Raw genomic sequence first — 27,854 nt, 5'->3', positions numbered from 1 at the left:
ACTAGGTATCTGCTGAGGTCCCTTCCAACCCTGGTATCCTGTATTCTAAAGCTCTCAGGTTGGTTTGACAAATCCATGCTGACTGTTACTTATTATCTTCTAGGTGTTTGCAAATCAATTGCTTAATTATTTGCTCCATTATCTTTCCAGGTACAGAAATTAAGCCGACTGCTCTGTAATTCCCTGGGTTGTCCTTATTTCCCTTTTCATAGATGGGCACTAGATTTGCCCTTTTCCAGTCTTCTGGAATCTCTCCCATCTTCCATGCCTTCTCAGAGATCATCACTAATGGCTCAGATATCTCCTCAGTCAGCGCCTTGAGTAGTCTGGGATGTATTTCATTAGGCTCTGGTGACTGGAAATCATCATAGGGCACTAGCAGCATTAAGGTCACAGCAGAGCAGAGGGAGGGAGCTCTCCCAGCGCTGTAAAAGCCCACCTGCACAAGGAGCACGGCTCCCAGCATGGGGCACTGGCTACACTGGCAGTGAAGCTCGCCATGCTCAGGGGGGGGTTTTATCACCCCTCGAGCGAGGAACTTGCAGCGCTGCAAAGTGCCAGTGTAGACAAGGCCAAACTTGTCTAAGTAATTTTTGACCTGTTCTTTCCCTATTTTAGCTTCTGATCCTACCTCATTTTCACAGGCAATCGCTATGTTAGACGTCCAGTCACCCCCAGCCTTCTGGGTGAAAACCGAAACAAAGACATCACTAACACCGCCATTTCCCCACGGTCTCTCATGGCTTTCCCCCCCTCGTTGAGTAACAGGCCTGCCCTGTCCTTGGGATTTGGAGAATGTTCCTTGTTCCCTTGTGGCTCGAGCTGGTTTAATCTCGTTTTCTGCCTGGGTGCTACCTGTTTATGTTGTTTTTCAGCAACATTTTCTAGCAGCCATTTAGGTCCCATCTTACCCCCCGAGCCCCGGGGCCTGGCTCATCCCCCTCGCAGCCCATACACCTAGGTGCTACCCAGGCTCATCAGCCGGTGATGGGCTCCCCCCACCCAGCACCCCTGCTCCCTGCCAGGCTGGGCTTGCCTAGCTCCAGGCATGCGAGCCGACAGCCTCTGCCCGTGCTGAGCAGCAGCAGTGGGCCCTGCTGCACAGGCCCGAGGGTGACCAGGCTGGCACTGACTGCAGAGCCGGAGGGGTCAGCCAGGGTCCCGCTTCTCAGAGTTGGGCCCAGCCCTGGCAGTCCCATGCCAGGAACATGCACTAGTGGCTGCAACTGCCTTCGTGGCCTGAAGGCTGGTGCGTGGGCAGCAATCCTGGCAGATGCCCAGGGCTCGGGGGTGCCCCAGGCCTGAGCTCCCACGCTGGGAGCCAGAACTGCCCCATCCTGCCCCTGCCAACACAGCCCCGATGGGTCTCGGGCTGGGGGAAGGGGTCCCTTTCCCTGCAGTCGAGTGGGGAGGGGGCTCCACAGAACAGGGCCCAGACGTGACACGGCAGCGTAATCACAGAGAATCACTTTACTGAGACAACAGCCCCAGGTGCTGGGGGCAAAAGACAATTAACGAACAATTAGAACAACTCATTGAACAGAATCAGGGAAGGGCCCCAGGGGGCAGGGATGGGGGGCTGTGAGTGGGGCCACTGGCTGTGGGGAGCTGCAAGCAGGGGTCAGGGATGGGGTGGGGGGTCTGAGAACAGGGGGACTGGCTGTGGGGCACTGTGAGCAGAAGGCTGCAAGTGTGGGACACTGGCTATGGGAGGGCTGCCAGCAAGGGGCATCATTGCAAATTGTTGCTGTGGTCTATGTACCCCCACTAGCTCCCGCAGGAGCAGCCAGCGTGCCCCAGCCCGAGCCCCTCTGCTGGGACAGCCATGCCTGGGACACCTGGGAGCAGCCAGCAGCCCATGCTGGCCCCGCCACGTGGCTGCATGCGCCACCACCAATCGACTCCACAGCACCGTCACCGACCCCCATGGTAACATGGGGGGCACAGGCTGGGCTCTGCGCCAGGGCGAAGGGGAGTCCAAGGTGGTGCAGCAGCAGGCGCCAGGGCACAGCAAGGGCTCTGAGCCCAGCTAACAGCCCAGGTGCCAAGGGCAGAGCCACAGCCCCCGTGGCCCCCAGGAATGCAGCTGGTCCATCATTTCCACCTGCAACTAGAGCCGGGGCCTGAGCAAACTACAGCTCCCAGCATGCCCTGCAGCTTGGAGCAGCACCTGGCATGGTGCAAATGGGGCTCAGGGGCTGCAGTGCAGAATCCCAGTGCCCCACAGCCAGAGCAGGAGGGTGCTGCCCTGGGCTGGGCCCACTTCGCCTCCTGCAAGTGCCCCATGGGGCTGGCTCCCAGCCTTGCCCCCCCCCCCGCCATGAGCCAACCTGAGCCCAGGGGCTGGGGCCCGATGGCAGGGAAAGGCATGTGGCCCCAGCCGGGTGGGGCCAGGGCAGAGTCTGTTAGGAGGCACCAAAGACTTAGAGCAGGGCCCATCTCAGCATTGGGGCACACAGCAGGCAGTGGGAGGCTGAGGGACAGAGCCCCTTGGTTTCAGGGGCAGACAGCCCAGACCTCAGGAAATGCGGGGGGTCCAGGGGTCCTGCAGACACCCCCTCCGCCCCCCATGGGCAGGGGAGGCCTGCGCAGGGATGGATGGATGGATGGATGGACTGACTGCAGGGATTAGCGCATGTAGAAACGAGGGCCTGGCCCCGGGCACCTGGTCCCATGCAACGGGAGGCCGGCTGGTCCCCTCACAGCATTGCCCGGTGCATCAGTGCACGGCCCAGCTCCGGGCCTGGGAACCAGTGGGGTCTCTCCCCACCCCCGGGCTTGGCACATAACAGCAGTTAACCTCTGTGCCCCCCAGGGCATGTGGGCAAGTGGCCAGCAAGGCAGGGCTATGCCAGCCCCAGGCTGGGGCCTGACTCCATCAGCCGGGTTCCAGTAGCGCAGGGTGGGCGTCAGCCACCCATGGGTCATTTGGTGCTTGCGGCCTGAGTGTGCGTGGAGCCCTGAGCTGTGGGCAGGGAGCGCCTGAGGGGAGCAGGAACCTGCCCCAGGAGGGGAGCAGCCCCTTCGTGCTGTGCACGCTCAGCAGGGCCGTTCCCAGGGTGAGGCCGGTGCTTCCAGCAGGGCCTTTGCGTTCCACCCCCAGCGGCTGGACACTAACTCCTGCTCTGCCGCCTGGGCCCCCGCTCAGAGCGACGTCTCCTGCAGGATGTAGGTGTGAGTGCCCTCTGTCCTGGCAAAGCCCTCGCCCTCCTCCGCATGGGCCAGGCCCACGATGGGGCCATTCAGCATTCCATTGCTGGTCTTCTCCGGGGCATGGGGCGCTGGCTCCTCGCAGCCTCCGTCCTGCACAGGGAAAGAGGAGGGTCAGAGGGGGACTAGGGTCTTTCCCCACTGGCAGGTGCTGGCTCCTAGCTGGACCAGGGACAGCGGACCGGCAGGTTCAGGGGGCAGGAAATGGGCCATGGGGCTGGCACCATGGACCTGCTCCCTCTACCCGTCTGCCACCAGCTCCCTGTGTCCCTAGCATTCAGGACAGGCCCTGGTTGAGGTTTGAACTCAGGACAAGTGCTGGGGAGAGTCCTGGGGCCGCTCCTGCCTGGAACAGCCAACGCCTCCCTTCCTCCTCCCAACCTGCAGCCGCCTGCCCACCCTGCAGAGCCGGCTCTAGCCCAGTGCTTAAAGCTCCCCGGCCCGAGCCAGCTCAGAGAGCAGCAAGCCCTGGCCGGCTACCTGGAGCCAACGTCCCGGCCCCGGCCTCAGCCCAAGCTGCATTCGGGCCAGGCCCTGGGATGGACCCCCTACTAGCGGTGCTGATGGCTGGCTCCCGCCTGTCGGCGGACAGAGGCCAGACACCCATTCTTGTCCTGCGTCCCCTCGCCAGCACTCGACCTGCTGCCCAGGGCATGCTTGGCTGGCGTTAGAGAGGTGGACGGGTCCAAGGGAATGCGCTGAAGTGGGCTGAGTCCTTGCTGGAGGGACGCACCCAACGAGCAGCACTAGGAACGGCCTCTCCCCTCAACCCTTCCCTGGCTGTGCAGCACAAGGACCAGGTCTCCGTTGGGCCCTTCCCAAAGCCACCTGCAGCTGCTAGGTTAGCAAGTCAGATGCCAGGGCTCCAGCACCACCTCCCTGTCTGCCCTTCACCACATTCCAGCCCCCACGACCATCAAGATGGTCCCAGGCCTGGAGAACAGCTGACTCCAGCGCCCCCGAGCCAGGCTGAGGCCATCTAGCCCCAGGGCCATCTCCATGGGCGAGGGTCAGGTCAGTGCCCAGCCTGGGGTGGATTCCTCGCTGAGCTCTCACACAGCAGCACCCAACAGTACCGCCACCGCCCACCTCCATCCGGCTGGGAGCCCGGCCCCGTCCCGGCAGTGCCGCTGCCCAGCTCCGGCCAGCTCAGAGCCCGGCCCCATCCCGGCAGTGCCGCCGCCGCCCAGCTCCGGCCGACTCGGAGCCCGTCCCCGTCCCAGCAGCGCCGCTGCCGCCACCCACCTCCGTCCCGCTCGGAGCCCGGCTCTGTCCCGGCAGCGCCGCTGCCGCCACCCACCTCCGTCCCGCTCGGAGCCCGGCCCCGTCCCGGCCGCAGTGCCGCCGCCCACCTCCGGCCAGCTCGGAGCCCGGCCCCGTCCCGGCAGCACCGCCGCCGCCCACCTCCATCCCGCCCAGAGCCCAGGCCCGTCCCGGCAGCACCGCCGCCGCCCACCTCCGGCCAGCTCGGAGCCCGGCCCCGTCCCGGCAGCACCGCCGCCACCCACCTCTGGCCAGCTCGGAGCCCGGCCCCGTCCCGGCCGCAGCGCCGCCGCCCACCTCTGGCCAGCTCGGAGCCCAGCCCTGTCCCAGCAGCAGCGCCGCCGCCCACCTCTGTCCCGCCCAGAGCCCAGACCCGTCCCGGCAGCACCGCCGCTGCCCACCTCTGGTGGGCTCAGAGCCCGGCCCCATCCCTGCAGTAACACTGGGGCCCTAAGCGATCCCAGTGCCGGCAGCCAGGGGCTCCCCCAGATCAGCTGAGGAGACCAGCTCCATGCACCCCAGCTCACTGTGCCTCTAACCTGTATCTACCAGGTGTCATGTCATATGTCACTGGGAAACTAATGCCTCGCTGGTCATTCATGTTCTTGCATGATGTCCGTGCAGTGTGTAGTAAGAGTTATGGATACACACTGGAATTCCACTAATGGGTGTTTAAACCAGCCATGTCAGGGGAGTTGGTAAACAGGTCTGCCCTAGACAAAGGAGGGCGTCTTTGCTTCTATGCCCAGCCCAGAGTCAAGCAGAGACAATGCAGGTCCATTTATGTGCCAGGCAAACGAAGCCCCATGCTACCAAGTGAGGCAGGAGAAAGCTTCCAGTAGGCAAGAGAAACTTTATCTGGGCTATAAAGACAGGGGGTCTGAACCTCACCTGCTAAGCAACTGGCTCATCGGATTATGTCCAACATTTCTGGGTTATAACCATGTAGGGAATGAGGTGTTTAGTGAAGGCCTGACACACGCTGGTGATTAACAGCACCACCAAATGTCTGCACGGCAGTGACACTCCATCAGGAACTATGGGACATTGTGCTGCAGAGTGTCCCAGCAAAGGAGAAACAGGTCCTTCCCCACCAGCAGGGAACATCACCGCTGTCCCCACCTCCTACAGCCGTTAAGCGTGGCAGAGTCACAACCCGGAAGCCCCATTTCCAACAGGGGATGGGAAGCCCACAGGGCAGGCACAAGGGAGAAGGGCTCTGGCAAGCTGAGAGAGGTGTGGGGGAGGGGGAGGTCTCTGCACACTGAACGTAAGTGAGAAACCTGCATAGGCAAAGAGCTTTCACCAAAAGAAACCAGCCTGTAGCGCACCTGTGGCGAGCCAGCCAGCCATGGCTGGGAAGGAGAACTCCACCTTGAACAAAGCCCAGGTCACCGGAAAGTGTATGGGGCTGGGAGCTCCCTTCCTTACGTACCCTGATGGCTGCTGTGTGACTCGTTCGTCTGTGTACAATAACCCAGCTCTGGGCAGCGTGGCTTTGCCCCAGTTAGGGTAACAAGACGTTATCTGCTCTGGTCTCCCTAAAGGAGCAAAGACCCATATTACTGCTCTGAGCGTGCAGGGGAGGGCTGGGCGCTGCAGGGCACATGGTTTTAGGGACACTCAGGACTGGGAGTGTGTCAGGGCCTGGGATGAAGTGGGACATTTCTTAGTGTTTTGCATGAACACTGTGCGTGCCTCAGTTTCCCTGGGTGCTGCATGTGTAGTGAGGGGTGGAAGGGAGGGTTGCAGAGGACCAGGTGTGACTTTGCCTAGCAGCTGGGACCCCAGACACAGCCTGGAGCTTGGGGACCCAGTGACTGGTGACCCAGAGCAGCTTGGGAGCGGGGTGGTTCTGGCCAGCAGGAGGACAACAGGCTGTGGAGAGAGGGGCCCGGGGACCTGCCCGGCTGATTCCAGCCGGGGGAGGGGGAACAGAGGCCGGAAGAGCAAGGGTGCAGGTAGCCTGTTTACCTGGCACGGAGGATGCAGGACAGATGAGGGGATATTAGGTGGTTGGCTGGAGGGAGGGGGCTGGGCTGAGGACAAGCAGCAGCCGAGGCCCCATGGGACAGACCCAGCTGGCCGGGGCTGAGACTGGCCAGGCCCGCCCGAGGGCCCTGAGAACTGCCTGGGCTGGGTCCAGATGTTCAATAAACCTCCTGTATGACTGCTGAGTGGGCTCCCTGAGGGGGCTCATGGCAGACCAGGTGTGCGGCGCCGGGAGGGGGTGGGGCAAAGGGCCTAGCCCCAGCAACTGACAGGGGGCCTGTCACACTGAAGGGGTTCTCCCAGGGGCCGTATGGTGCCCAGAGCTGGGGGCTGGCAGTTGGGGACAGGGCCCCTGGCCCATGGAAGCAAATGCGGCTGCAGCCAGGTTGCTGGGGAGCGAGCAGCTGGCCCAGGCCTGTGTGGGGCGCACACACTTGGGGCGTGACCGGCAGGTTGGGAGCTACAGGCCACCAGGTGAGCGGTGACACCCCCAGTGCTGTGACCTCCCCCCGGGCCAAATATGCCCGACCCCCTCCACGGCTAGCAGACCTTGCCACAGTTATACAGGCTTCATCCCCCATCTGCATCACGGCAACCAACACACCTGGGCAGGGCTGGGAGTCCACCTAGCTCAGCCTGCTGCAGCACCTCTCCCCAGACACATGGGCTCCTGCCAGCACATCCCACCTGGAGCAGGAGCCTTCAGCACTGCGGGTACTCAGCAACATGGGCTCCTGCGATCCCATCACACCTGGGCAGGGAGCCCTGGGCAGGGCAGGGAGTCCAGCTGGCACAGCCTGCTGCAGCACCTCTCCTCTGCCACATGGGCTCCTGCCAGCACATCCCACCTGGAGCAGGAGCCTTCAGCACTGCGGGTACTCAGCAACATGGGCTCCTGCGATCCCATCACACCTGGGCAGGGAGCCCTGGGCAGGGCGGGGAGTCCAGCTGGCACAGCCTGCTGCAGCACCTCTCCCCAGACACATGGGCTCCTGCGATCCCATCACACCTGGGCAGGGAGCCCTGGGCAGGGCGGGGAGTCCACCTAGCTCAGCCTGCTGCAGCACCTCTCCCCGGACACGTGGGCTCCTGCCAGCACATCCCACCTGCCCACAGGCATCAGGTCAGGTTCAAGGTCTCGGCCCTTCCCTCTGGGGCCCGGGCCCAGCAGATCTCAGAGCCGAAAGCTCCAGAGTGGGGCTGGAGGTCGACAGCTCTGTCCTCAGGCCCCCCAACAGGGCAAGGCTCGCCTGGGTGGGAGACGGAGCTGCCATGGGGCCTAGTCTGGATGAAGCAAGGACCAGCCGAGCCCGCCGGCCGTGCCCAGCTCCAGGCCTGCGCTGCCAACTGGACTCCTGTGACAGAGCCACCACACAGCCCCCTGCTGGTGCACACCCCCCCCCAAGTGGCCCTGCGACAGGGGTCAGTGCCTGGCGATGACGGGGGCTTGGGCAGGAACCGTATGGAATAACGTAGGGGCGCGTCGCTGGGCAGGGCGGCAGCCCTGCCCTGCCGCACTCACAGAGCTCCCAGCCACTCACCTCAGCAGAGCAGACCACCCCACAGCTCAGCCGTTCTCGGTACCTCTGGGGCAGGCAGCAGAGCAGCCGGGGCAGCACGGGGTAGATGGTGCGAGGGTTGACGGTCGCTCCCTTGGTGGGGCCTGCCAGGGCGAGGGACAGAGCACAGGGGGTTACATGGCCGCTGCACCCCTCGGACTGTCCCCACGTCAGCCTGCATTTCCTCAGGCCACGGGCGCAGAGACTCCCAGTGCCAGGGGAGGCAGGGTTGGGTCTATTCTCTCCTTCCTTGTCCTCCCCTGGGGCAACTGTGCCTGGCCCAGCCACGGCCAGGAGCCGGTAGCCCCCGGCCTCAGGACAGATGCCCCCTGAGGGGCAGCGCTGCATGCTGGGCCACAGCCTCTGCTCTCTGGTCATGGGCCTGGCCCAGGCTGCGCTGCCAGAGGCATCCAGCCCCCAGCCTAACAGGGAGCCTGGGGGCCCCCAAACCTGAGCTCCTGCCCGCAGCCACAAGCCCTTCATTCCCCCACCTCCCCAGTCTCTCCCTCCTGCCCCCACGCAGCCGAGAGTGGGATTTTCTGTCCTGTCCCTGACCTATGGGCCTGGCCGCAACCCGCTGGGCTCAGGGCTGCCAGCCCGTGGGGCTGCTCTTGGGTAGGAGACAGGAGGTGGGGGCGCGGCACGGATAAATGCTAGGACCAGCTAGAGCCGCAACCAGGCAGACAGTGGGAGCCCAGGACAGACCCACAGACAGTGGGAAGCTCCGGCAGGCAGGGATCTGGTTCCTGGAGCAGGCTGGCTCCAGTGGCCCTGGTGTCGACCAGCAGGGACTTAACCCCAATTTCTCTGGGCCAAGCCCAGGGGACCGAGACCAGCTCGGGCAGAGGCTGCCTAGTGTCGCTGCAGGCACTGGTGGGCGCAGGGTCCCTGCAGAGCAGCTGAGTCTCTCCTGGGCATTTGGCTCAGTGGGACTCGCTGGGCAGGGGGACGGGCCGAGCAGGAGCCCTCCCCTTGTGGCACACCAGGGCCTGCATAAAACTGGGGTGTAGCCAGATCCTCTGGATCCATGAGAACCCCTCATCCCCCCTCCCCACCTCACACACAGCCAGGAGCCCCCCTGCACGTACCCGTCAGCAGGCTGACCAGCAGGCCCACCAGGATGACGGTGGTGGAGTTGTGGGCACTGTACCACATATACGACAGGTTGTAGAATTTCTGGAGCCCTGAGAGGCTATGGGGGAAACAGCCGGGTTAGGGAGCAGCTGGGGACCTGGCACAGGTGCTGGGTTCCAGCCACCGCTGAACATCTCTGCTCCTTGGCGGGCCCAGGACGCCGTGCGCCTGCACCTGCAGCCTGGAAGGATGTTAACGCACCTTCACCCCTTTGGGGGATGCTCCTTCGGTCTCCCAGGAGCCTCCAGCCGGGGCCCAGCACTCTGTCCCCAGCACCCTCCCCAGGGAAGGGCTGGGGTCAGACCCCCTCCACAGCACAGCTCCCCCCACTCACCGCTTTGGGGCCGGGGTCGAGGTCAGCAGGGTGGTGGCGATGGCCGTGCTCAGGCTGCTGGCCTGGGGGAAGTCGGTGATGTTGGACAGCGGCAGGGCCGAGGGGGCCGCCCGTAGGTTGGACACCAGGCTCCCAATGCCGATCCAGAAGGCCATTGCCAGCCCAGCTGCCAGCCCGGCAATCGCACCCTGCACACAGGGACAGTAGTCAGCAGCGGCCCATGCAGCTCCAGAGCCCTCCCTGACCCCGCTGGGGAGGCACCAAGACCCCAGCCCAGCCGGTGGAGCGGCCATGCCCCAGTTGAATCCATCTCCCTGCTGGGCACAGCCTCAGTTTCCCCCACACTGCATTGGCTGCAGTGGAGCCCAGAGATTCACAGCAACTGGAGCCTGGCCAGTACCAGGCCTGCTGCACCCCCCGCCCCAGCTCGGCAGCCAGACCCAAGGGGGATGGGGGCAGATGCAGGCCCAGACCAGGGCAGGGGCCCGGAGACCCTAGGGAGGGGCCCAGGCGGGAGTGACACTCACGGTGGGGTTGGCACACGGGAAGAACATCCCCAGGCAGAAGAGTCCCAGCAGCGGGCCGCCCACCATGCCAAAGATGCTGATGGCAGCCTGTGGGCAGAGAGCGCATCACGCCTGCAGCCAGGGCACAGCCCCCCGGGACAGAGGGCAGTGGGGCTCCCTGCCTCAGGCTGGGGGGGGACAGAGTGGGGGAGACATGTACTAGGAACAAGCCCCTTAGGGCACCTGCTGGGTGTTCAGAGAGAAGTGCTGGTTACACAAGGCACGGTGAGCTGGGGATGTCTCCGTTGGAAGCAATGGAGGAGAGACCTGGGTGTCTGCGTCCATCACGCGGTGACTATGCGCCGCCAGTGTGACGCGGCCGTGATAAAGGCTAACGCAGTCCTAGGGTGCGTCAGGTGAGGGATTTCCCGGAGAGACGGGACGTGTTAGTACCGTTATACCAGGCACTGGGGAGCCCTCGGCTGGACAATGTGAGCAGAGCTGCTCTGCCGTGGGTAGGAAAGATGAATTCAGACTGGAAGAGGTGCACAGAAGGGCGACGAGGCTGATCGCAGGAACGGAGAACCTGCCTTACGCGAGGAGGCTCAACGAGCTCGGCTTGTTTAGCCTGACCAGACGCAGGCCCAGGGGAGATCGAATTGCTCCCTCTAAATCCACCCCAGGGATAAACACCAGGCTGGGAGAGGAGTTATTGAAGCTAAGTGTCCATGTGGACACAGGAACACGTGGCTAGAAACTGGCCATTGGCAGGTTTAGATTTGAAATTAGATGAAGGTTTCCCACCACCAGAGGAGTGAAGCTCTGGAGCAGCTGCCCAAGGGGAGCAGTGGGGGCAAAACCCCGAACTGGCTTCCAGCCTGAGTGTGATCAGTTTATGGAGGGGATGGTGTGATGGGGCTGCCTACGATGGCATGGAGCCGATCTGTGACCGCTAGCAGCAAATCTCCCCAGCAGCCGGTGATGGGACACTGCAGAGAATTATTTCCCAGCTGTCTGGCTGGTGGATCTCCTCCACATGCCTGGGGTCTAACTGATCCCCGGATTTAGGGCGGGGAAGGAATTTTCCCCGGGTCAGGTTGGCAGAGACCCTGGGGGGACGGGGTTCGCCTCCGTCTGAAGCCTGGGGCCTGGGTCACTTGCTGGTTTGAACTTGTGTGAATGGTGGAGTCTGTCACGTGAAGCCTTGATTTGAGGACAATAGAGGCTCGGGGCCTATTGCGGTGGGGGGGGGGGGGTTCTGGGGGCTGCAGTGGGCAGGTCAAACTGGAGGATCAGGATGGGCCCTTCTGGCTTTGAAGCCCAGGAGTTCATGAATCTGAGCACAAAGTCCTTTGGCAAGTGGCCAGAACACCAGCTTCCCCCCGGCCCAGCACCTCCCTGGGCTGAGAGCCCTGGGGCGGGGCATGTCCTACCTGCAGCATGGGGCCCATCATGGAGGAGAGGTAGGCCATCCCCAGGCAGAGCAGGCCATAACTGAGAGCTGGGGAGGGGGAGGAGAAGGGGGTTAGAAGTTGCAGCATCACTCAATACAACCACCTGCCCTTGGGCAGGACACAGCCAGGAGCCCGGGGCAGCAGGGGCTGCGGGTCGGGAGTGAGGGGCACTGGCAGGGCTCAGAGCAGGGCAGGGTCGGGCTAGCAGGGGCTGCGGGTCGGGAGTGAGGGGCACCGGCAGAGCTCAGAGGGGGGCAGGGCTGGGCTAGCAGGGGAGTGCGGGTTGGGACTAGAGGGCACTGGCAGAGCTGGGGCTGGGGCAGCAGATCCAGATGGGGATGAGCTCCCACAGACCTGCCTGCCCGGGGCTGGCTCAGGGTCTTTCTCTGCGTGGCCACTGGGACCAGGCAGCTGTCAGGGGCTGGGAGGACGCCCCGTTCCCTGGGAGTGTGGCTCGGAACCCCAGCAGGGAGCTGCGTGGCCTGCAGGAGCGTGACTCACCCAGCAGCTTGGAGAGCAGCGTGGCACGGGACTCCCGCAGGCCGGGGAAGTAGGGGTGGATCAGGTCCTCCATGGTCACCGTGGCCAGGGAGTTGAAGGCTGAGGAAATTGTGCTGCAAGGCAGAGAGAGGAACTGGGATCAGCTGGGAGAGGCCTGCTCCCGTCACACCCAGCCCAGACACGGGACTCTCAGCACCCGGGCGCTGGGCACTGCCTGGGCATGGGGCACTCACCTCAGGGAGCCGCTGAAGAGGCAGGCGACGAAGAGGCCGGGCAGGCCGGGCAGGTCCTTCAGGACGTCCATGACGAAGTACAGAACCAGCTGCAGAACATAAGAACGGCCATACCGGGTCAGACCAAAGGTCCATCCAGCCCAGTATCCTGTCTGCCGACAGTGGCCAGAGCCAGGTGCCCCAGAGGGAGTGAACCTAACAGGTAATAATCAAGTGATCTCTCTCTTGCCATCCATCTCCACACTCTGACAAACAGAGGCTAGGGACACCATTCCTTACCCAGCCTGGCTAACAGCCATTCATGGACTTAACCTCCTGCAAAGGCAGGAAGCTGGTCAGGGACCCGTGAGCCAGGGGAGGAGAGGGGAGGTCAGGGCACCGGTTCACCGAGGGGGGCGAGAGGGGAGGTCAGGGCACCAGTTCGCCGAGGGGGGCGAGAGGCTGGGTACCCAGGGGAAGGGACAGCTGTGAAAACAAGCAGCAGCACCGTCACTAGCAGAGTCACCATCACTCAGAGCCGCCATCGTTGGGTTTCAGAGTCAACGCCCCGGGGCTGCGTGGTGCCGTTCCCCTGCCCAGAGCCAGCGTTGCAGGCTCTCTGCTGACTCAGGCAGGCATCAGGGAAGGTTCCTCTTCTACAAGTGAGCCCAAGGGGCCCCAGTGGGAGCAAGACTGAGGGGCCATCTCCGAGCGAGGAAGAGAGCTGCCCAGAGCTCTCGCAGACGGGAATCCCCTGGCTTTAGGGTAAGGAGGTTGATCCCGGGCCCAGCCCGGCACTCACCTGGTCCGAGGAGGCCTGGCTCTGGGCTGCCGTGAGCGGATGCTCCTGGTAATAGGCAAACATGACAAGGCCTGTGAGGCAGCTGAGGCAGAGCACCACCTGCTGGCAGGGGAACACGGCGTAGCAGGAGCTGCGAGGGATGAGGGGGGTGTTACAGGGGCGCGTGCAGGCAGGAACCCCTGGGACTGGTTCTCCAGAGCCCCTCGCCAGCAGGGAGCCGGGCCCAGCGCTCCCTGAGCACGGCCCAGACGGGCACGGGAGGCTGTAGGGGCCGGAGGCAGCTCTGAAGGCCTTGGCTGTGGGGTCCCCACCCCGCTGGAGCCGGGGAGCCTGTGCAGAGCAGCTCCCAGCTGTCCCATTGCGACACAGCAGTCAGCTGCCCAGGGGGCTGGCCAAGCCGCCTGCCCGGGAGGGCTGCGCACCACGGCTTCCCCCACCCCCATACTCACAGCACGGCCTCCTGCTCGGTGCGGGAGCTCAGATAGCGCTGCACCTGGGCCTGGTTCACGCCATACAGCGACAGCATCATGAAGACGCCCCCGACGGACAGGGTCCAGAAGGTGTGACGCTCAAAGGGGTCGGGGTTGAGGCTGCAGCAAGACACAGATGGGCAAGGGCTGGAATCTGAGCTTGTGGGGCTGGGAGTGAGGGGTCCCGGCCCCACAGAGCACTCGGGGCTGGATGCATGGTGTGACTGCCCCTAGGGCAGGGCAGGGCAGCTTCCTCCTGCCCAAAGCAGGGTCTGCGTCTGGCCGTGGCTTGTCTAGCACCCTTCAGGCCTTCCCTGACCCGCAGCGCAGGCAGGTCCCATGGAAGTGGGCTGGGTTCTCCCCACCACCCCCTTAACCAGGGCTGAGCGGGCACGGGCTGGGACACCAGGCAGACGTTACAGGGTGTGAGAGTCGGGGGGCCCGCGAGGTCTCCACGGTTCCACTTACTCAATTCCAGAGATCTTCCCCTGATCAGCCGCCAGCTGCCAGACCCGCCCCATGCTGCCCACCTTGACAGTGCCCACCACGATGACGGCCAGCTGCCCTGCAAACATCACCAGCGTCTGGAAGACGTCGGTCCATATGACAGCTTTCAGCCCGCCCTGTGGAAGGAACGGGCCAACAGCAGAGCCCTGAGCACAGGGCAGGAGCGCAGGGGCCACCCTGCATCAGCCCCTCCCAGCAGAGGCCAGTCCCAGAGCTCTGGGGGGCGGGCAGGGGTGAGCCCCCATCACACTGGGTGGCGGAGAACCCTCGACACAGAGGGGCAGGGCACCAACACCAGGTTAGGGGCAGACACAGGGTGTCATCAGAGGGCAGGGGGGAAAGTGAGAAGGAGGGGGTCAGGGTGACTCTTTGGAGATACTCCAAAGCAGGGAGATGGGTCCAGCTGGGGGCAGGGCTGGGGGCTGCTCCCCAGCAGGGAGAGGAGGGCAGGGCAGGAGGCTGCTCCCAAGGAGGGAGAGGAGGGCAGGGCAGGGAGACGGGGGCAGGGCTGGATGCCCCATCACTGGGGCGTTTGGAAGCAGCCCTGTCCCGGGCACACAGGGAGCTGCCTAACTGGGACACCAGGGGGTCTCTCTCCTGCCTGGCAGGCTGGGCACCGACAGACCCTGGGCCATGGGGAACGAGTGTCCTCTCTGGTCTCACTCCCCGCCCCTCAGATGGTTCCCAGAGCAGCCCCAGGCCCCCCACCCCACATGGGCTGGCACCGGCGCTTACCAGGGTGGTGTACAGGGTGCAGACCAGGCCCATGGTCAGCACCGCCCCCCAGAGGTCAAACTGAGTCACTGCAAAGAAAACACCAGCCATCAGGAAAGGGTGAGGGCCAGGCAGCCAGCACTCCAGAGACCCCAGTCCTGGGCCTGGCCCCCAGCCTGCTGCCCCCGCTCACACCAGGCACGCTGGAGAGGGAACAGCCCTCGCCAGGCTGGGAACGGGCCTCTCCTCACAGTGAGAGGAGCATGAGCCGCGTGGCCCGGCCGCACCTTGCCCCTACTGGGGGTGGGGAGGTGTTGTGCCCCCAGAGCTCCCGGCCAGGCTCCTGAGCAGCAGCAACACCAACGCAGGAGGTGTCACCTCCCTGCCAGACAGCCTCAGATTCACCAGCCTAGCGTTGGATATTCCCTGAGCCAGAGAAATGGCCGATCCTGCTGCAAATCTTGAGCTCAGTGACACCCAGTGGCAGTGAGTTCCACAGGCTATGGGCACTTTGGGTGAAAACCTCCCAATATCCCTCAGCCACTGCCTTTGGAACATCTATGCTGCGCCCCTCTGTTTATCCCTCCCGCCCCTGGGCTCAGGGCCCCACCCTCCCTGCGTTACCTGCATTGAGAGCCAGCGCGGGTGCGTAGAGAACGACCCCCATGTAAATCACCTGCAGGGCAGAGAAGCAGCAGCAGTTATGGTGCCCAGGTGGCCTGAGCCAGCCAGAGAGACACGAAACGGAGGCAGCCAGCCCCACAGGCCAGCACAGGGCCCAGTGGGATCGCAGGGTCCCCCATAGGCCAATGCAGGGCCCCCCACAGGCCAACGCAGGGCCCAGCGGGACCAGGCTGATGGAGGGTGGGAGGAATTCAACACCCAGGAAGTGGGAGGATTAGCAGCACTCCTCAGAGCCAGGCGTGGGGCAGGGCGATGTGTGGTAGGCCCCCACCTGCCCCGCCTTCAGAGAGGCCCCTCATGTCCCATGTGCAGCCCCCTGCCAGCCTGGCCCTGGCCAACAGAGGCTCCCTGTGCTGGGGGTTTGTCCTGGAGGCCTCAGGAGGGACCACGGCCCAGGGCAGGTTCTCTGAGGGTGAAATGCTTGCGCTCGTGCTGCCTGCGCCCAGGGACCCCGAGGGGCCGCTGTCCCTTCCACCCCAACGGGAACTGATCTGAGCCCATGGCCGCTGGGGCCCTGGCCAAGACACTGAGCTCCAGCCCCAAGCGCCTGCCGTCCCGTCCCGTCCCGTCCCAGGGGCTCCCCGCATGCGCACTCAGCCCTGGCAGACCCCGTGGTGCGGAGCAGGGAGGCAGGTCGCAGGCGTCTGGAAGAGCCGGAGTGACCGGCTGCAGCTCCCAGCATGCCGTGCGCCTGGGATGGGAGATCTCTGACCCCGCTGCGCACTGGGGTCTGTAGTGCAGCCTGCCCATATCAGCCCCCTCACCTCCCAGCACAGCCCAGCCACCCCACCCGTGCCAGGGGCCCGGGCGGAGCCGGAGCCGGGGGCCAGACAGACGCTCACCATCTGGAAGATGAAGGTCACGGTGCCACACACACGCACAGCCTTGTTAAAGCGCAGCTCCAGGTACTGCCGGGGGAGAAGGGAGAGGCAGGCGGGTGAGTGGGGGGGGCAGACAGGCTTTGCGTATGGGGCTCACTTCTGTCCCTTTCTGGGCCCACGAGACGCGATCCTGCTCCCGCATCTTATAGCCCACGAGTCAGCCCGAGAATTGGCTGGTGGTGCCTATCACTGGCCCATTGCCCTGCCCCCTCACCAGCCCATCGCCCTGTTCCCCACCTGCTCCATCACTCCGCCCACCCCACCCATCACCCTGTCCCTCACCAAACCCATTGCTCTGCCCCTCACCTGCCCCCTCACCAGCCCATCGCCCTGCTCCCCACCTGCTCCATCACTCCGCCCACCCCACCCATCACCCTGTCCCTCACCAAACCCATTGCTCCGCCCCTCCACCCCCTCCCCAGCCCATCGCCCTGCTCCCACCTACTCCATCACTCCACCCACCCCACCTACCCCATCGCTCCGCCCCCCCCCACCGGCCCATCACCCCTCCCAGCCCTCCCATCACCTCGTCCCCCACCTACGCCATCGCCCTGCTCCCCACCTGCTCCATCACTCTGCCCCCTCACCAGCCCATCATCCCGCCCAGCCCACCCATCACCCTGTCCCTCACCTACGCCATCGCCCTGCTCCCCACCTACTCCATCACTCCACCCACCCCACCTACCCCATCGCTCCACCCCCCCCACTGGCCCATCACCCCTCCCAGCCCTCCCATCACCCCATCCCCCACCTACGCCATCGCCCTGCTCCCCACCTGCTCCATCACTCTGCCCCCTCACCAGCCCATCATCCCGCCCAGCCCACCCGCTGCCCCATCATCCTGCCCCTCCTGGCCCATGGCCCTGCCCGCCAATCGCTCTGTCCTGCCCGCCGGGCGATCACCTCGTAGGTGCTGGTGAGGTGGAGGCGGTAGAAGACAGGGATGAAGACGTGCGCTGGGATGAGGAGACCCAGGAAGTAGCAGCAGCCCAGTAACCAGTACTCGGTGCCGAAGCGGTAGATCTCGGCTGGCACACCCAGGATGGCCACGGCCGACTGGAAGGTGGCCAGCAAGGACAGGGCCACGGGCAGGAAGCTCATGCTGCGGTTGGCCAGCAGGAACTCCTGCACCGTGCGCTGCCGGCCGCCGCTCAGCGCGTAGAACAGCCCGATGGCGGAGGAGAGTACCAGCAGCAGCACGAAGACGGTGTAATCCGCCACCGTGAACGCCATGGTAATGCTGCCGGCCGGCTGCACTACAGCCTTCTGCGCCCACCGGCTCTGCCCAGGCCGGCCATGCCAGCCGCGCTGGCCTCGCACTCAGCTCTACCCACCACGGGCCATGCAGGGGCTGCGCCGGCACCAGTCACCGGCCCCCCGCGCCTCTGGCACGCGCCTCAGGCCCTGCCACCATCACGCACAGCCGCCGAGCTGGAAGAGAAGAGAGAGTCAGTGAGCAGGGAGGGAGGGCAGCCCCTACTGACTCTTCCCCGGCCCCAGTGCCAGGGGCTGGCACGGCACACGGGGAGGGGTCACATGCCGCAGCCCAGCCAGCTGCAACAAGGTGCCCTCGGCCCAGGGCTGCCCCTTCACCCACTTCCCACGGGCAAGCAGCCAGCGAGGAGATAGTGCAGCAAGGACCTTCACTCGGCTCCCACTAGCTCAGCCTGTCTCAAGGACCGGACTGCTCCAGGCTGGGCTGGGCACCCTGCTGGGATGGGGGGAGTGGGCAGAGGAATGCCAGATTAACCATTTCACGGCTCCCAGCCCCTCAGCACACGGCAGGGAGCTGACACCCGCCCAGATTTCACCTCTGTGGCCCCACCGACGGCAGCTCCTTGGGGCTTTTCCAGGCACTGGGCCTGTGCCTGACCTGCTCCTCCTCAAGGGCGGTGCTGCAGGGCCATATCTCACCACGACTCATGGGGCCGCAGCAGCCCCAGCCCTGCGACTCCGTCCTGAACCTCGCCGGCTCCACCGGCAACAGGGAAACGCTGCCAAAAAACGCAGGCAGCGCGGCTGCAATAACAGCCCCGCCCTGCAGCTACAGCACTTGGCAAACCTGCTAACCCCAGAGCCCCACCCGCTCCCCTCCCAGAGCCAGGGAGAGAACCCAGGTGTCCTGGCTCCCAGCCCCCCCTGCTCCAACCACCAGCCCCCACTCCCAGAGCTGGGGAGAGAACCTAGGAGTCCTGGCTCCCAGCCCCCCCTGCTCCAACCACTAGCCCCACTCCCCTCCCAGAGCCAGGGAGAGAACCCAGGAGTCCTGGCTCCCAGCCCCCCCTGCTCCAACCACCAGCCCCACTCCCCTCCCAGAGCCAGGGAGAGAACCCAGGAGTCCTGGCTCCCAGCCCCCCCTGCTCCAACCACCAGCCCCCACTCCCAGAGCTGGGGAGAGAACCCAGGAGTCCTGGCTCCCAGCCCCCCCTGCTCCAACCACCAGCCCCACTCCCCTCCCAGAGCCAGGGAGAGAACCCAGGAGTCCTGGCTCCCAGCCCCTCCTGCTCCAACCACCAGCCCCACTCCCCTCCCAGAGCCAGGGAGAGAACCCAGGAGTCCTGGCTCCCAGCCCCCCCTGCTCCAACCACCAGCCCCCACTCCCAGAGCTGGGGAGAGAACCCAGGAGTCCTGGCTCCCAGCCCCCCCTGCTCCAACCACCAGCCCCACTCCCCTCCCAGAGCCAGGGAGAGAACCCAGGTGTCCTGGCTCCTGCTCCAACCACCAGCCCCCACTCTCAGAGCTGGGGAGAGAACCCAGGAGTCCTGGCTCCCCCCCCCCCCCCCGCTCCAACCACCAGCCCCACTCCCCTCCCAGAGCCGGGGAGAGAACCCAGGAGTCCTGGCTCCGAGCCCCCCCTGCTCCAACCACCAGCCCCACTCCCCTCCCAGAGCCAGGGAGAGAACCCAGGAGTCCTGGCTTCCAGCCCCCCCTGCTCCAACCACCGGCCCCCACTCCCAGAGCCGGGGAGAGAACCCAGGAGTCCTGGCTCCCAGCCCCCCCTGCTCCAACCACCAGCCCCACTCCCCTCCCAGAGCCGGGGAGAGAACCCAGGAGTCCTGGCTCCGAGCCCCCCCTGCTCCAACCACCAGCCCCACTCCCGTCCCAGAGCCGGGGAGAGAACCCAGGAGTCCTGGCTCCGAGCCCCCCCTGCTCCAACCACCAGCCCCACTCCCCTCCCAGAGCTGGGGAGAGAACCCAGGAGTCTGGGCCCAGCCCCACTCCCTGACCCACCAGACCCCACTCCTTTCCCAGAAGTCAGGAGTCCTGGCTTCCAGCTCCCCTGCTCTGTGAACTCTCTGCCACCTTGTGAAGCATGCCCAGAGCAGGGATGGCATGGCACGGGCCTCGCCCCCAGGTCCTGGTCTGGGTCCTTGGCTGGTCCCTCTGCTGCCCCCCTCAAGAGCTGCTGCCTGGCCCCTCACTGCAGAGCCCCCAAAGCCGTCACGACAGCCAGGCTCCAGGGGTGTCAGAGTCTCTACTCCCTGGGCTCCTGTGTGGAGTCACTGGCTGCCCTAGAACTGCCGGGCTCTGGTTTCCTTGCCAGTCCCTCCCCGGCAGGCGCCACTTAGTGAGCTCCCTGTCGAGAGACTGGGCTGGGCTGGGCTCTGGACACCCGAGAGCCCAGGGGAAGCATTTCCCCGGATCACAGAAAGACTCCAAGCAGCGGCTGCTGGGAGAGGGGCGCCTGGCCTTACCCTGGGAAAAATTTCCTGCTGGATCCAGCCCTTTCTAACAGTACTCCAGGTCCTCACAGCTCTGTCGTCGTGTGCACCCGCGCGCAAACACACACACACACACACCAGCTTCTACATCCTCTGGCACTGTGACCAAGGGGAAATGTTCTGTAATATTTTTAGGACCCCCTATGTCAGCCTCAGTTTCCCTATATTTTGCATGTTTACCCAGAGGGGTAAAAGGAGTGTTTGCTCTCAGGACAGGCTGGGAGACAGTCTCCTGCCTGTCTGAGCCCGGGAGGGTCATTGAAAAGGAGCGGTCGAGGCGATCCCATAACACTGGAAAATCCGAGGAGACAATGAAAAAGCGCATCAGAGCTCCTGGGGTGAAGCAGGGGGCCTGGAGCCCCGGAGGTTCAGACTCGGGAAGAGCTGAGGCCAAGTGGCTGACACTGAAGGACAAGTGGGACCCCTCGGGGGTCTGGCCCATCAAAGAGACAGTCCCCAAGCTGGGGGTAGCTTGGGAACAGCACACTAAAGACAATGGATTTCAAGGAGGCAGACTTCAGCAAATTCAGGGCGTTGGTAGGTAAAATGCCATAGGAAGCAAGTCTAAGGAGAAAAACAATTGAAGACAGTTGGCAGTTAGAAAATGCCAGGGACATACAGGGTAACAAGAAACCATTCTACGAATACATGAGAAGCCAGAGGAGACCAAGGACAGGATAGGCCCATTACTCAATGAGGGGGGAAAACAATAACAGAAAAGGTGGAAATGGCAGAGGTGCTTAATGACACCTTTGTTTCGGTTTTCATCCAGATGGTTGGGGGTGACTGGTTGTCTAACATAGCGAATGCCAGTGAAAATGAGGTAAGATCAGAGTCTAAAATAGGGAAAGAACAAGTCAAAAATTACTTAGACAAGTCAAGTATCAGAGGGGTGGCCATGTTAATCTGGATCTGTAAAAAGCAACAAACAGTCCTGCGGCACCTTATAGACTAACAGACGTCCAATCACCACCATCCGACGAAGTGGGTATTCACCCACGAAAGCTCATGCTCCAATATGTCTGTTAGTCTATCAGGTGCCACAGGATTCTTTGTCGCTTTAGACAAGTTAGGTGTCTTCAAGTCACCAGGCCCTGATGAAATGCACCCTAGAATACTCAAGGCGCTGACTGAGGAGATATCTGAGCCATTAGTGATGATCTTTGAGAAGTCCTGGAAGACGGGAGAGATTCCAGAAGACTGGAAAAGGGCAAATCTAGTGCCCATCTATGAAAAGGGAAATAAGGACAACCCAGGGAATTACAGAGCAGTTGGCTTAATTTCTGTACCTGGAAAGATAATGGAGCAAATAATTAAGCAATCGATTTGCAAACACCTAGAAGATAATGAGGTGATAAGTGACAGTCAGCATGGATTTGTCAAACCAACCTGCTAACTTTCTTTGACAGGGTAACAAGCCTTGTGGATGGGGGGAAGCAGTAGATGTGGTATATCTTGACTTTAGTAAAGCTTTTGACACTGCCTCGCATGACCTGCTCATAAACAAACTAGGGAAATACAACTTAGATGGAGCTACTATAAGGTGGGTGCAAAACTGTTTGGAAAAACGTTCCCAGAGAGTAGGTATCAGTGGTTCACAGTCAGGCTGGAAGGACATAACGAGTGGGGTCCTGCAGGGATCAGTTCTGGGTCTGGTTCTGTTCCATGTCTTCACCAGTGATTTAGCTAATGGCACAGAGAGCTCACTGGGGAAGTTTGCAGACGATACCAAGCTGGGAGGGGTCGCGAGTGCTTTGGAGAACAGGATTAAAATTCAAAATGATCTGGACTAACTGGAGAATGGGTCTGAAGTAAATAGGATGAAATTAAATCAGGACAAATGCAAAGTGCTCCACTCGGGAAGGAACACTCAGTTGCACACATACAAGCTGGGCAATGACTGCCTAGGAAGGATACTGCGGAAAGGGATCTGGGGGCCATAGTGGATCACAAACTAAATATGAGTCAGCAGTGTAACACTTGCAAAAAAAGCGAACATCATTCTGGGATGTATCAGCGGGAGTGTTGTAAGCAAGACACAAGCAGTAATTCTTCTGCTCTACTCCGTGCTGATACGGCCTCAGCTGGAGTATTGTGCCCAGTTCTGGGTGCCACATTTCAGGAAAGATGAAATCAAATTGGAGAGACTCTAGAGAAGAGCAACAAAAATGATGAAAGGTCAGGAAAACATGAGCTATGAGGGAAGACTGAAAAAATTGGGTTTGTTTAGTCTGGAAAAGAGAAGCCTGAGTGGGGACATGATAACAGTTTTCAAGGATGTGAAAGGTTGTTACAAGGAGGAGGAAGAAAAATTGTTTCTCTTAACCTCTGAGGATAGGACAAGAAGCAATGGGCTTAAATTGCAGCAAGGGAGGTTTAGGTTGGACATTAGGAAAAAACTTCCTAGCTATCAGGGTGGTTAAGCCCTGGAATAAATTGCCTAGGGAGGTTGTGGAATCTCCATCATTGGGGATTTTTAAGAGCAGGTTGGACAAACTCCTCTCAGGGATGGTCTAGATAATACTTAGTCCTGTCCTGAGTGCAGGGGACGGGACTAGGTGACCTCTGGAGGTCTATGATCCTGTGTGTCTGTGCCAAGCCCCATTCCCCAAAGCCAGGCCCTGCACCTGGCCAATCCCTGCCCACCAATACAGATTAGCCAGTCAGGCAAGAGGCAGGAGACTGGCTCGGAACCTGCCACAGCTCGGGCCCGGCAGGGCTCAGTTACCTGGGGAGTCCCGGAGCAGGGGAAGTGACTGGGACAGAGAGGGCTACGGGAGGTCACTGCAGGAGCTGGGGCAGCAGAGGAGTGAAAGGTGTCCAGGGTGGGTTCCCCACCCTCCCTGGGGCTCAGGAGACCCCGGGGTGTCGTTCCTGTGGCCAGCATCACACTGGCCCCAGGCTGGCCAGAGCCCCACTTTCTCCACCGTGCTCAGCACAGGAACCGGGCAGCGCCCAGGCTGGAGCAGGTGGTGTGCTCAGCCAGACGCTGCCATCGCAGGACTCATAGGGCAGCCCCTGGCCCGGCCTGCAGGGCACAGCAATGGGTCACAGCTGCAAACCCCCAGTTCTGAGGTGGGGAGACACCACCCGGAGGGTATCCAGCACTGCCACGTCGGGTCGGGAGGGCAGCATGGCCCCAGCCCTGCAGGGCACAGCAGTGGGTCACGGCTGCACACCCCCAGTCCTGAGGCGGGGAGACACCACCCAGAGGGTATCCAGCACTGCCACGTCGGGTCGGGAGGGCAGCATGGCCCCAGCCCTGCAGGGGACACCTCCCAGGAGGCTGCTAAGGGGGCGACCTGCTGGCTAAGACGCAGGGAGAAGGGGTGAAAGGCCAATCCCCTGCCTGCAGACAGGGGGCAGTGGGGGCCGCTGGCAGGGCCCTGGATGCCCTGGGCCCAGGTCTGACCCTGCAGTCGCCAGGGGGTGGAGATGGCTAGATGGGAGCACAGACGGGGCTCCTGGCCCCTGCACAGGGCAAACCCCACATCGGCAAACCCCACACCACAGCAGGGAGGCAGCTTCCTCTCTGGAGGGGGAGCCCGGGTGGAGCAGTGCCGGAGCCAGGGAGGAGGGGCTAGCCGGATTCGGGGCTGGCTGGGGGCTGCATTGCTCAGAAGCTTTGTGGCAGGAGGAATTTTGTGGGGCATATTTGCTGGGATTACGGCTCAGCCCGTGATCGCCTGGCACCTCCATGCATGCGACAGCTTGTCTGGGCTCGCCTGCGGTGGCGTGAGCTGGGGGGGGGCTCTGGGGACTGGGGGGCAGTGACAAGGCAGAGCCCCTGGGGTGGGCATAAGCAGCTCCCCATGTCACTGAGCCAGGCCCATGGGTGGGGACGGGACATGGTGCCCTGTGGCTCACAGTGGAGCCGCAGGAAGGGCGACACCTCGGGCTGCAGCAACAATGAGCAGGGTGAACAGCCGCCCCAGTCCCTGCTGCCAAGGGCTGCTCCCCACAGCGGGGCCGGGAGCCTTGAGAGCCCCCCAGTGTGTTACCCTCCACCCCAAACCCCTCATCCCTGGCCCCACTCTCGAGCCTGCACCCCAGCCCCTCCCGCATCCCAACCCCTTGCCCCAGCCCTGAGCCCCTTCCACACCCCAAACCCCTCATCCCCAGCTCCACTGGGTCACAGGCATCAAGAATTTTCTTCAACTGGGTCACTAGAAAAATGTTTGAAAACCGCTGGTCTAACCAGTTCTTAAAAACCTCCAAGGATGGAGATTCCACAACCTCCCTCGGCAATTTATTCCAGTGATTAACCACCCTGATCGTTAGGAACTTTTTCCTAATGTCCAACCTAAACTGCCCTTGCTGCAATTTAAGCCCATTGCTTCTTGTCCTGTCCTCAGAGGCTAAGAACAATTCTTCTCCCTCCTCCTTGTAACAAACTTTTATGTATTTGAAAATTGTTATCATGTCCCCTCTCAGTCTTCTTTTCTCCAGACTGAATAAACCCAGTTTTTTCAATCTTCCCTCACTGGTCATGTTTTCTAGACCTTTAATCATTTTTGTTGCTCTTCTCTAGACTTTCTCCAGTTTGTCCATATCTTGTCTGAAATGTGTTCTCCCGGAGAATTCTGCACCACTTCACATGCGCAGAATTTATGTCCCCTGCAGATTTCTTTGCTTCCCTGCAGAAAAATGACTCTCTGATGGGAGAAGCAAAGGGAAGCCACAAGAGTGGTCCCGCGACCCTCCCCAGCAGTATGTTTTGGGGGCCCAGGGCAGCCGGCAGCGGTAAATCACTGGGGGTGGGAGAGATCTGACTGGTGGCTCCCATCCTGCATCAGGCTCAGCTGCTAGTCCCAGATGGGCTGGGGAGGACAGGACTTCAGCCCACCCTCAAATTTCTCCTCTGGCTGTAGGAAGTTCTGCAAACTTCTCCCCTCTCCCCGACGCGCACTTCCTGTGCCCATCACTCCTCAGCTGTGTCACGGCTGGGTACAGCCTCCCCACTGAGTCCATGTCGGGGTGGGAGGGGGAGCGCTGCACAGCGATCCACCCCTGTGCAGCCAGTGGCCTGTGCTCCCCAATGTCACGCTGGAGCCGCCACATTTGACATACAATTTGCAGAATTTTGAAGAACTTTAAAATATTGTGCACATAATTTTTAATCTTTTTGGCACAGAATCCCCTCAGGAGTAAATGTGGCACCCAGAACTGGACACAATAATCTAGCTGAGACCTAACCAGCGCAGAGTAGAGCGGAAGAATCACTTCTCATGTCTTGCTTACAACACACCTGTTAATACATCCCAGAATGATGTTCGTTTTTATGCATCACACTCTTGTCTCATATTTAGTTTGTGATCCACTATGGCCCCCAGATCCCTTTCCGCAGTATCCTTCCTAGGCAGTCATTGCCCAGCTTGTATGTGTGCAACTGAGTGTTCCTTCCTGAGTGGAGCACTTTGCATTTGTCCTGATTGAATTTCATCCTATTTACCTCAGACCCATTCTCCAGTTTGTCCAGATCATTTTGAATTTTAATCCTGTTCTCCAAAGCACTCGCGACCCCTCCCAGCTTGGTATCGTCTGCAGACTTCCCCAGTGAGCTCTCTGTGCCATTAGCTAAATCACTGGTGAACCAGGGCTCTATCCAGCCCCCGGGGGAGGGGCTTCACTTGGGAGCTCACTCCAGACTCTGAGGTCAGGCCAAGGGCCTGTGCCAGGAGGGTGAGGAGTCAACACCAGGCCAGGGCTCTGTTGAGGCCTGTCCAGGCAGAGGCGCTGTTGCCTGTGGGGACACTGAAGGTGTTCTGCAGACACAGCCCTGCTCTGGGCACTTCCCGGGGGCAAGGAGTCCCCAGGGGCTGTGATAACACTCAGTAACCCTGTGCCGATCTCCAATATCTCTGCCCTGGATCGCACAGCGCCTGACACCCCACCCGGGAGCTTGTGGCCATGCTGGATACAGACTTTGTTTCTCAAATGTGGCCACCAGGGACTTTTGTCCAGACCACTGGGGCTTTTCTAGTGGCCACAGTCTCCTGGGTGATGATGGGGGAGCGGGGGAGCAGTGCCCCCCCCACCCCCAAGGGCCTGGTCCCTATCCCCTTCCAGAGTCCCAAACAGCGTAGGAGCAGGCAATCAGTAAGAGTTCTCCACCTTACCAGGGGCGGTGGGGCTCAGGGCTCAGGCTTCAGCAGTGGGGCGGTGGGCTCTACCCGTGCAGCGGTGGGCTCCACCCCCAGCCACCGGGCTTCAGGCTCTGCCCCTGGGCTCGCTCTCTCACGCCACCCCGACCCCACTGCCTCCTCCAGCCCCCAGCTGTGCAGTGGGACCCCAGGCTCCAGCCCCAGGCTCACCCCCCACCATTGACTGCCCTGACTCCCGCTCCACTCCACTCTCCAGCCATCTCCTCATCCAGGGCTTAATTTGTCCTCCAGCTTGCTGGGGCTGAGTAAATCTGCTGTGAAAAGTGATAATATACAACTACCAACTTTCACAGCAGCAAGCTTACTAGCTAGCAAGTCTGAAAAAAAATTACCTAAAAAATGAAAACATGCAAAGCTCCGTATGTGTCTATTCTGTTTAGGGCGGTAAGGACTATTGAGTTTGCAATAAAAACCCACAGAAATAAATTACAAGGACGTGGACATGTCTATGTGCATATTTACTGGTTTTTCCTGGAGTTAATTAAGTGTTTTAGGAGTTGGTGGCCGCGCTCTGAGGCCACTAGCAAATTTCTTGAGATCCCCAAGCTAAGAGCTCACCAGCCGCCCTCCCGCACAACTCCCCCTGCAGCCCCCCCAGCCGGTACTGAACCCGGGGTCCCGCCGCCCAGCCCAGGCCCGCTCTCAGCCCCGGGGGGGGTCCCGCTTCATCTGCTGAGCTAGCACCGCTTCCCCCCCGACGGGGCCCCTCCCCAGACTTGTCCCCCGGCTGCCCCTGGCGCCGGCCGCCCGGGTCTGGCAGCGCCGAAGGCCGAACCGTAAGGGAGCCCCGGCCCCACGCGGGTTCCCCTCCCCCGCCGCTGCCCGCGCCCCACGCGGACTCCCCACCGCTCTCCCCCGCGCCCCAAGCGGGCTCCCCGACGCTTTCCCCACGCCCCACGAGGGTTCCCTCCCCCGCCGCTGCCCGTGCCCCACGAGGACTCCCCACCGCGCTGTCCCGCGCCCCAAGCGGGCTCCCCTCCCCCGCCGCTGCCCGCGCCCCACGCGGGCTCCCCGCCGCGATGCCCACGCCCCAAGCGGGCTCCCCGCCGCGCTGCCCCGAGCCCCACGAGGGCTCCCCTCCCCCGCCGCTGCCCGCGCCCCACGAGGGCTCCCCGCCGCGCTGTCCCGCGCCCCAAGCGGGCTCCCCTCCCCCGCCGCTGCCCGCGCCCCACGCGGGCTCCCCGCCGCGATGCCCACGCCCCAAGCGGGCTCCCCGCCGCGCTGCCCCGAGCCCCACGAGGGCTCCCCTCCCCCGCCGCTGCCCGCGCCCCACGAGGGCTCCCCGCCGCGCTGCCCCGCGCCCCAAGCGGGCTCCCCGCCGCGCTGCCCCGCGCCCCACGCGGGTACCCCTCCCCCGCCGCTGCCCGTGCCCCAAGCGGGCTCCCCGCCGCTCTCCCCACGCCCCACGAGGGCTCCCCTCCCCCGCCGCTGCCCACGCCCCACGCGGGCTCCCCTCCCCCGCCGCTGCCCGCGCCCCACGCGGGCTCCCCGCTGCGCTGCCCCGCGCCCCACGCGGGCTCCCCGCCGCTCTCTCCCGCGCCCCACGCGGGCTCCCCTCCCCCGCCGCTGCCCGCGCCCCACGCGGGCTCCCCGCCGCTCTCCCCGGCGCCCCACGCGGCTCCCCCGCCCCCGCCGCTCTCCCCGCATGTCACTCACCCGGGAGGCTCCGCGCTGCCGACTCTGTCCCCTGCGATCCCCACACACGTGCTGCGGCCCGGACATCCCAACGGGCGGGGGCTTCCCCG

At 62.8% G+C, this 27,854-nt stretch overlaps 1 protein-coding gene across 5 annotated transcripts; it reads right to left on the bottom strand.

Moving 5' to 3' along the window:
- Positions 1-1,446: 1,446 nt before the first annotated feature.
- Positions 1,447-27,854, bottom strand: SLC5A6 (solute carrier family 5 member 6). Of its 5 annotated transcripts, none has more exons than XM_030554948.1 (16): positions 27,766-27,854; positions 17,127-17,654; positions 16,185-16,250; positions 15,283-15,334; positions 14,680-14,747; positions 13,906-14,060; positions 13,417-13,557; positions 12,968-13,097; positions 12,187-12,275; positions 11,954-12,066; positions 11,432-11,499; positions 10,020-10,106; positions 9,493-9,680; positions 9,113-9,216; positions 8,007-8,128; positions 1,447-3,303 (listed from the first exon to the last, which is right to left on the bottom strand). In XM_030554948.1, exons 2-16 carry the CDS (start codon positions 17,454-17,456, stop codon positions 3,145-3,147), a joined length of 1,872 nt encoding a protein of 623 aa, XP_030410808.1. In that variant the 5' UTR covers positions 17,457-17,654; positions 27,766-27,854; the 3' UTR covers positions 1,447-3,144. The 5 variants fall into 5 exon arrangements, 3 of the variants coding, with proteins under 3 accessions (XP_030410808.1, XP_030410809.1, XP_030410810.1); XR_003999423.1 differs by lacking the exon at positions 27,766-27,854 and adding an exon at positions 5,909-6,014 and having other exon boundaries at positions 3,216-3,303; positions 17,127-18,288; XR_003999424.1 differs by lacking the exons at positions 9,493-9,680; positions 27,766-27,854 and adding an exon at positions 5,909-6,014 and having other exon boundaries at positions 3,216-3,303; positions 17,127-18,291.

The sequence above is a fragment of the Gopherus evgoodei genome, chromosome 3, assembly GCF_007399415.2.
Source record: "Gopherus evgoodei ecotype Sinaloan lineage chromosome 3, rGopEvg1_v1.p, whole genome shotgun sequence".
In the NCBI taxonomy this organism is placed as follows: Eukaryota; Metazoa; Chordata; order Testudines; family Testudinidae; genus Gopherus; species Gopherus evgoodei.
This window is presented reverse-complemented; position numbering and strand designations above follow the sequence as displayed.

Excerpts from the sequence above, each read along its gene's own strand:
- SLC5A6 (XM_030554948.1), bottom strand. The coding sequence starts at position 17,456 with ATGGCGTTCACGGTGGCGGATTACACCGTCTTCGTGCTGCTGCTGGTA. Across the intron at positions 16,251-17,126 it reads ACCTCACCAGCACCTACGAG|TACCTGGAGCTGCGCTTTAA; the intron begins GTGATCGCCCGG and ends CTCCCCCGGCAG. Across the intron at positions 8,129-9,112 it reads GCTGGTCAGCCTGCTGACGG|GCCCCACCAAGGGAGCGACC; the intron begins GTACGTGCAGGG and ends TCGCCCTGGCAG.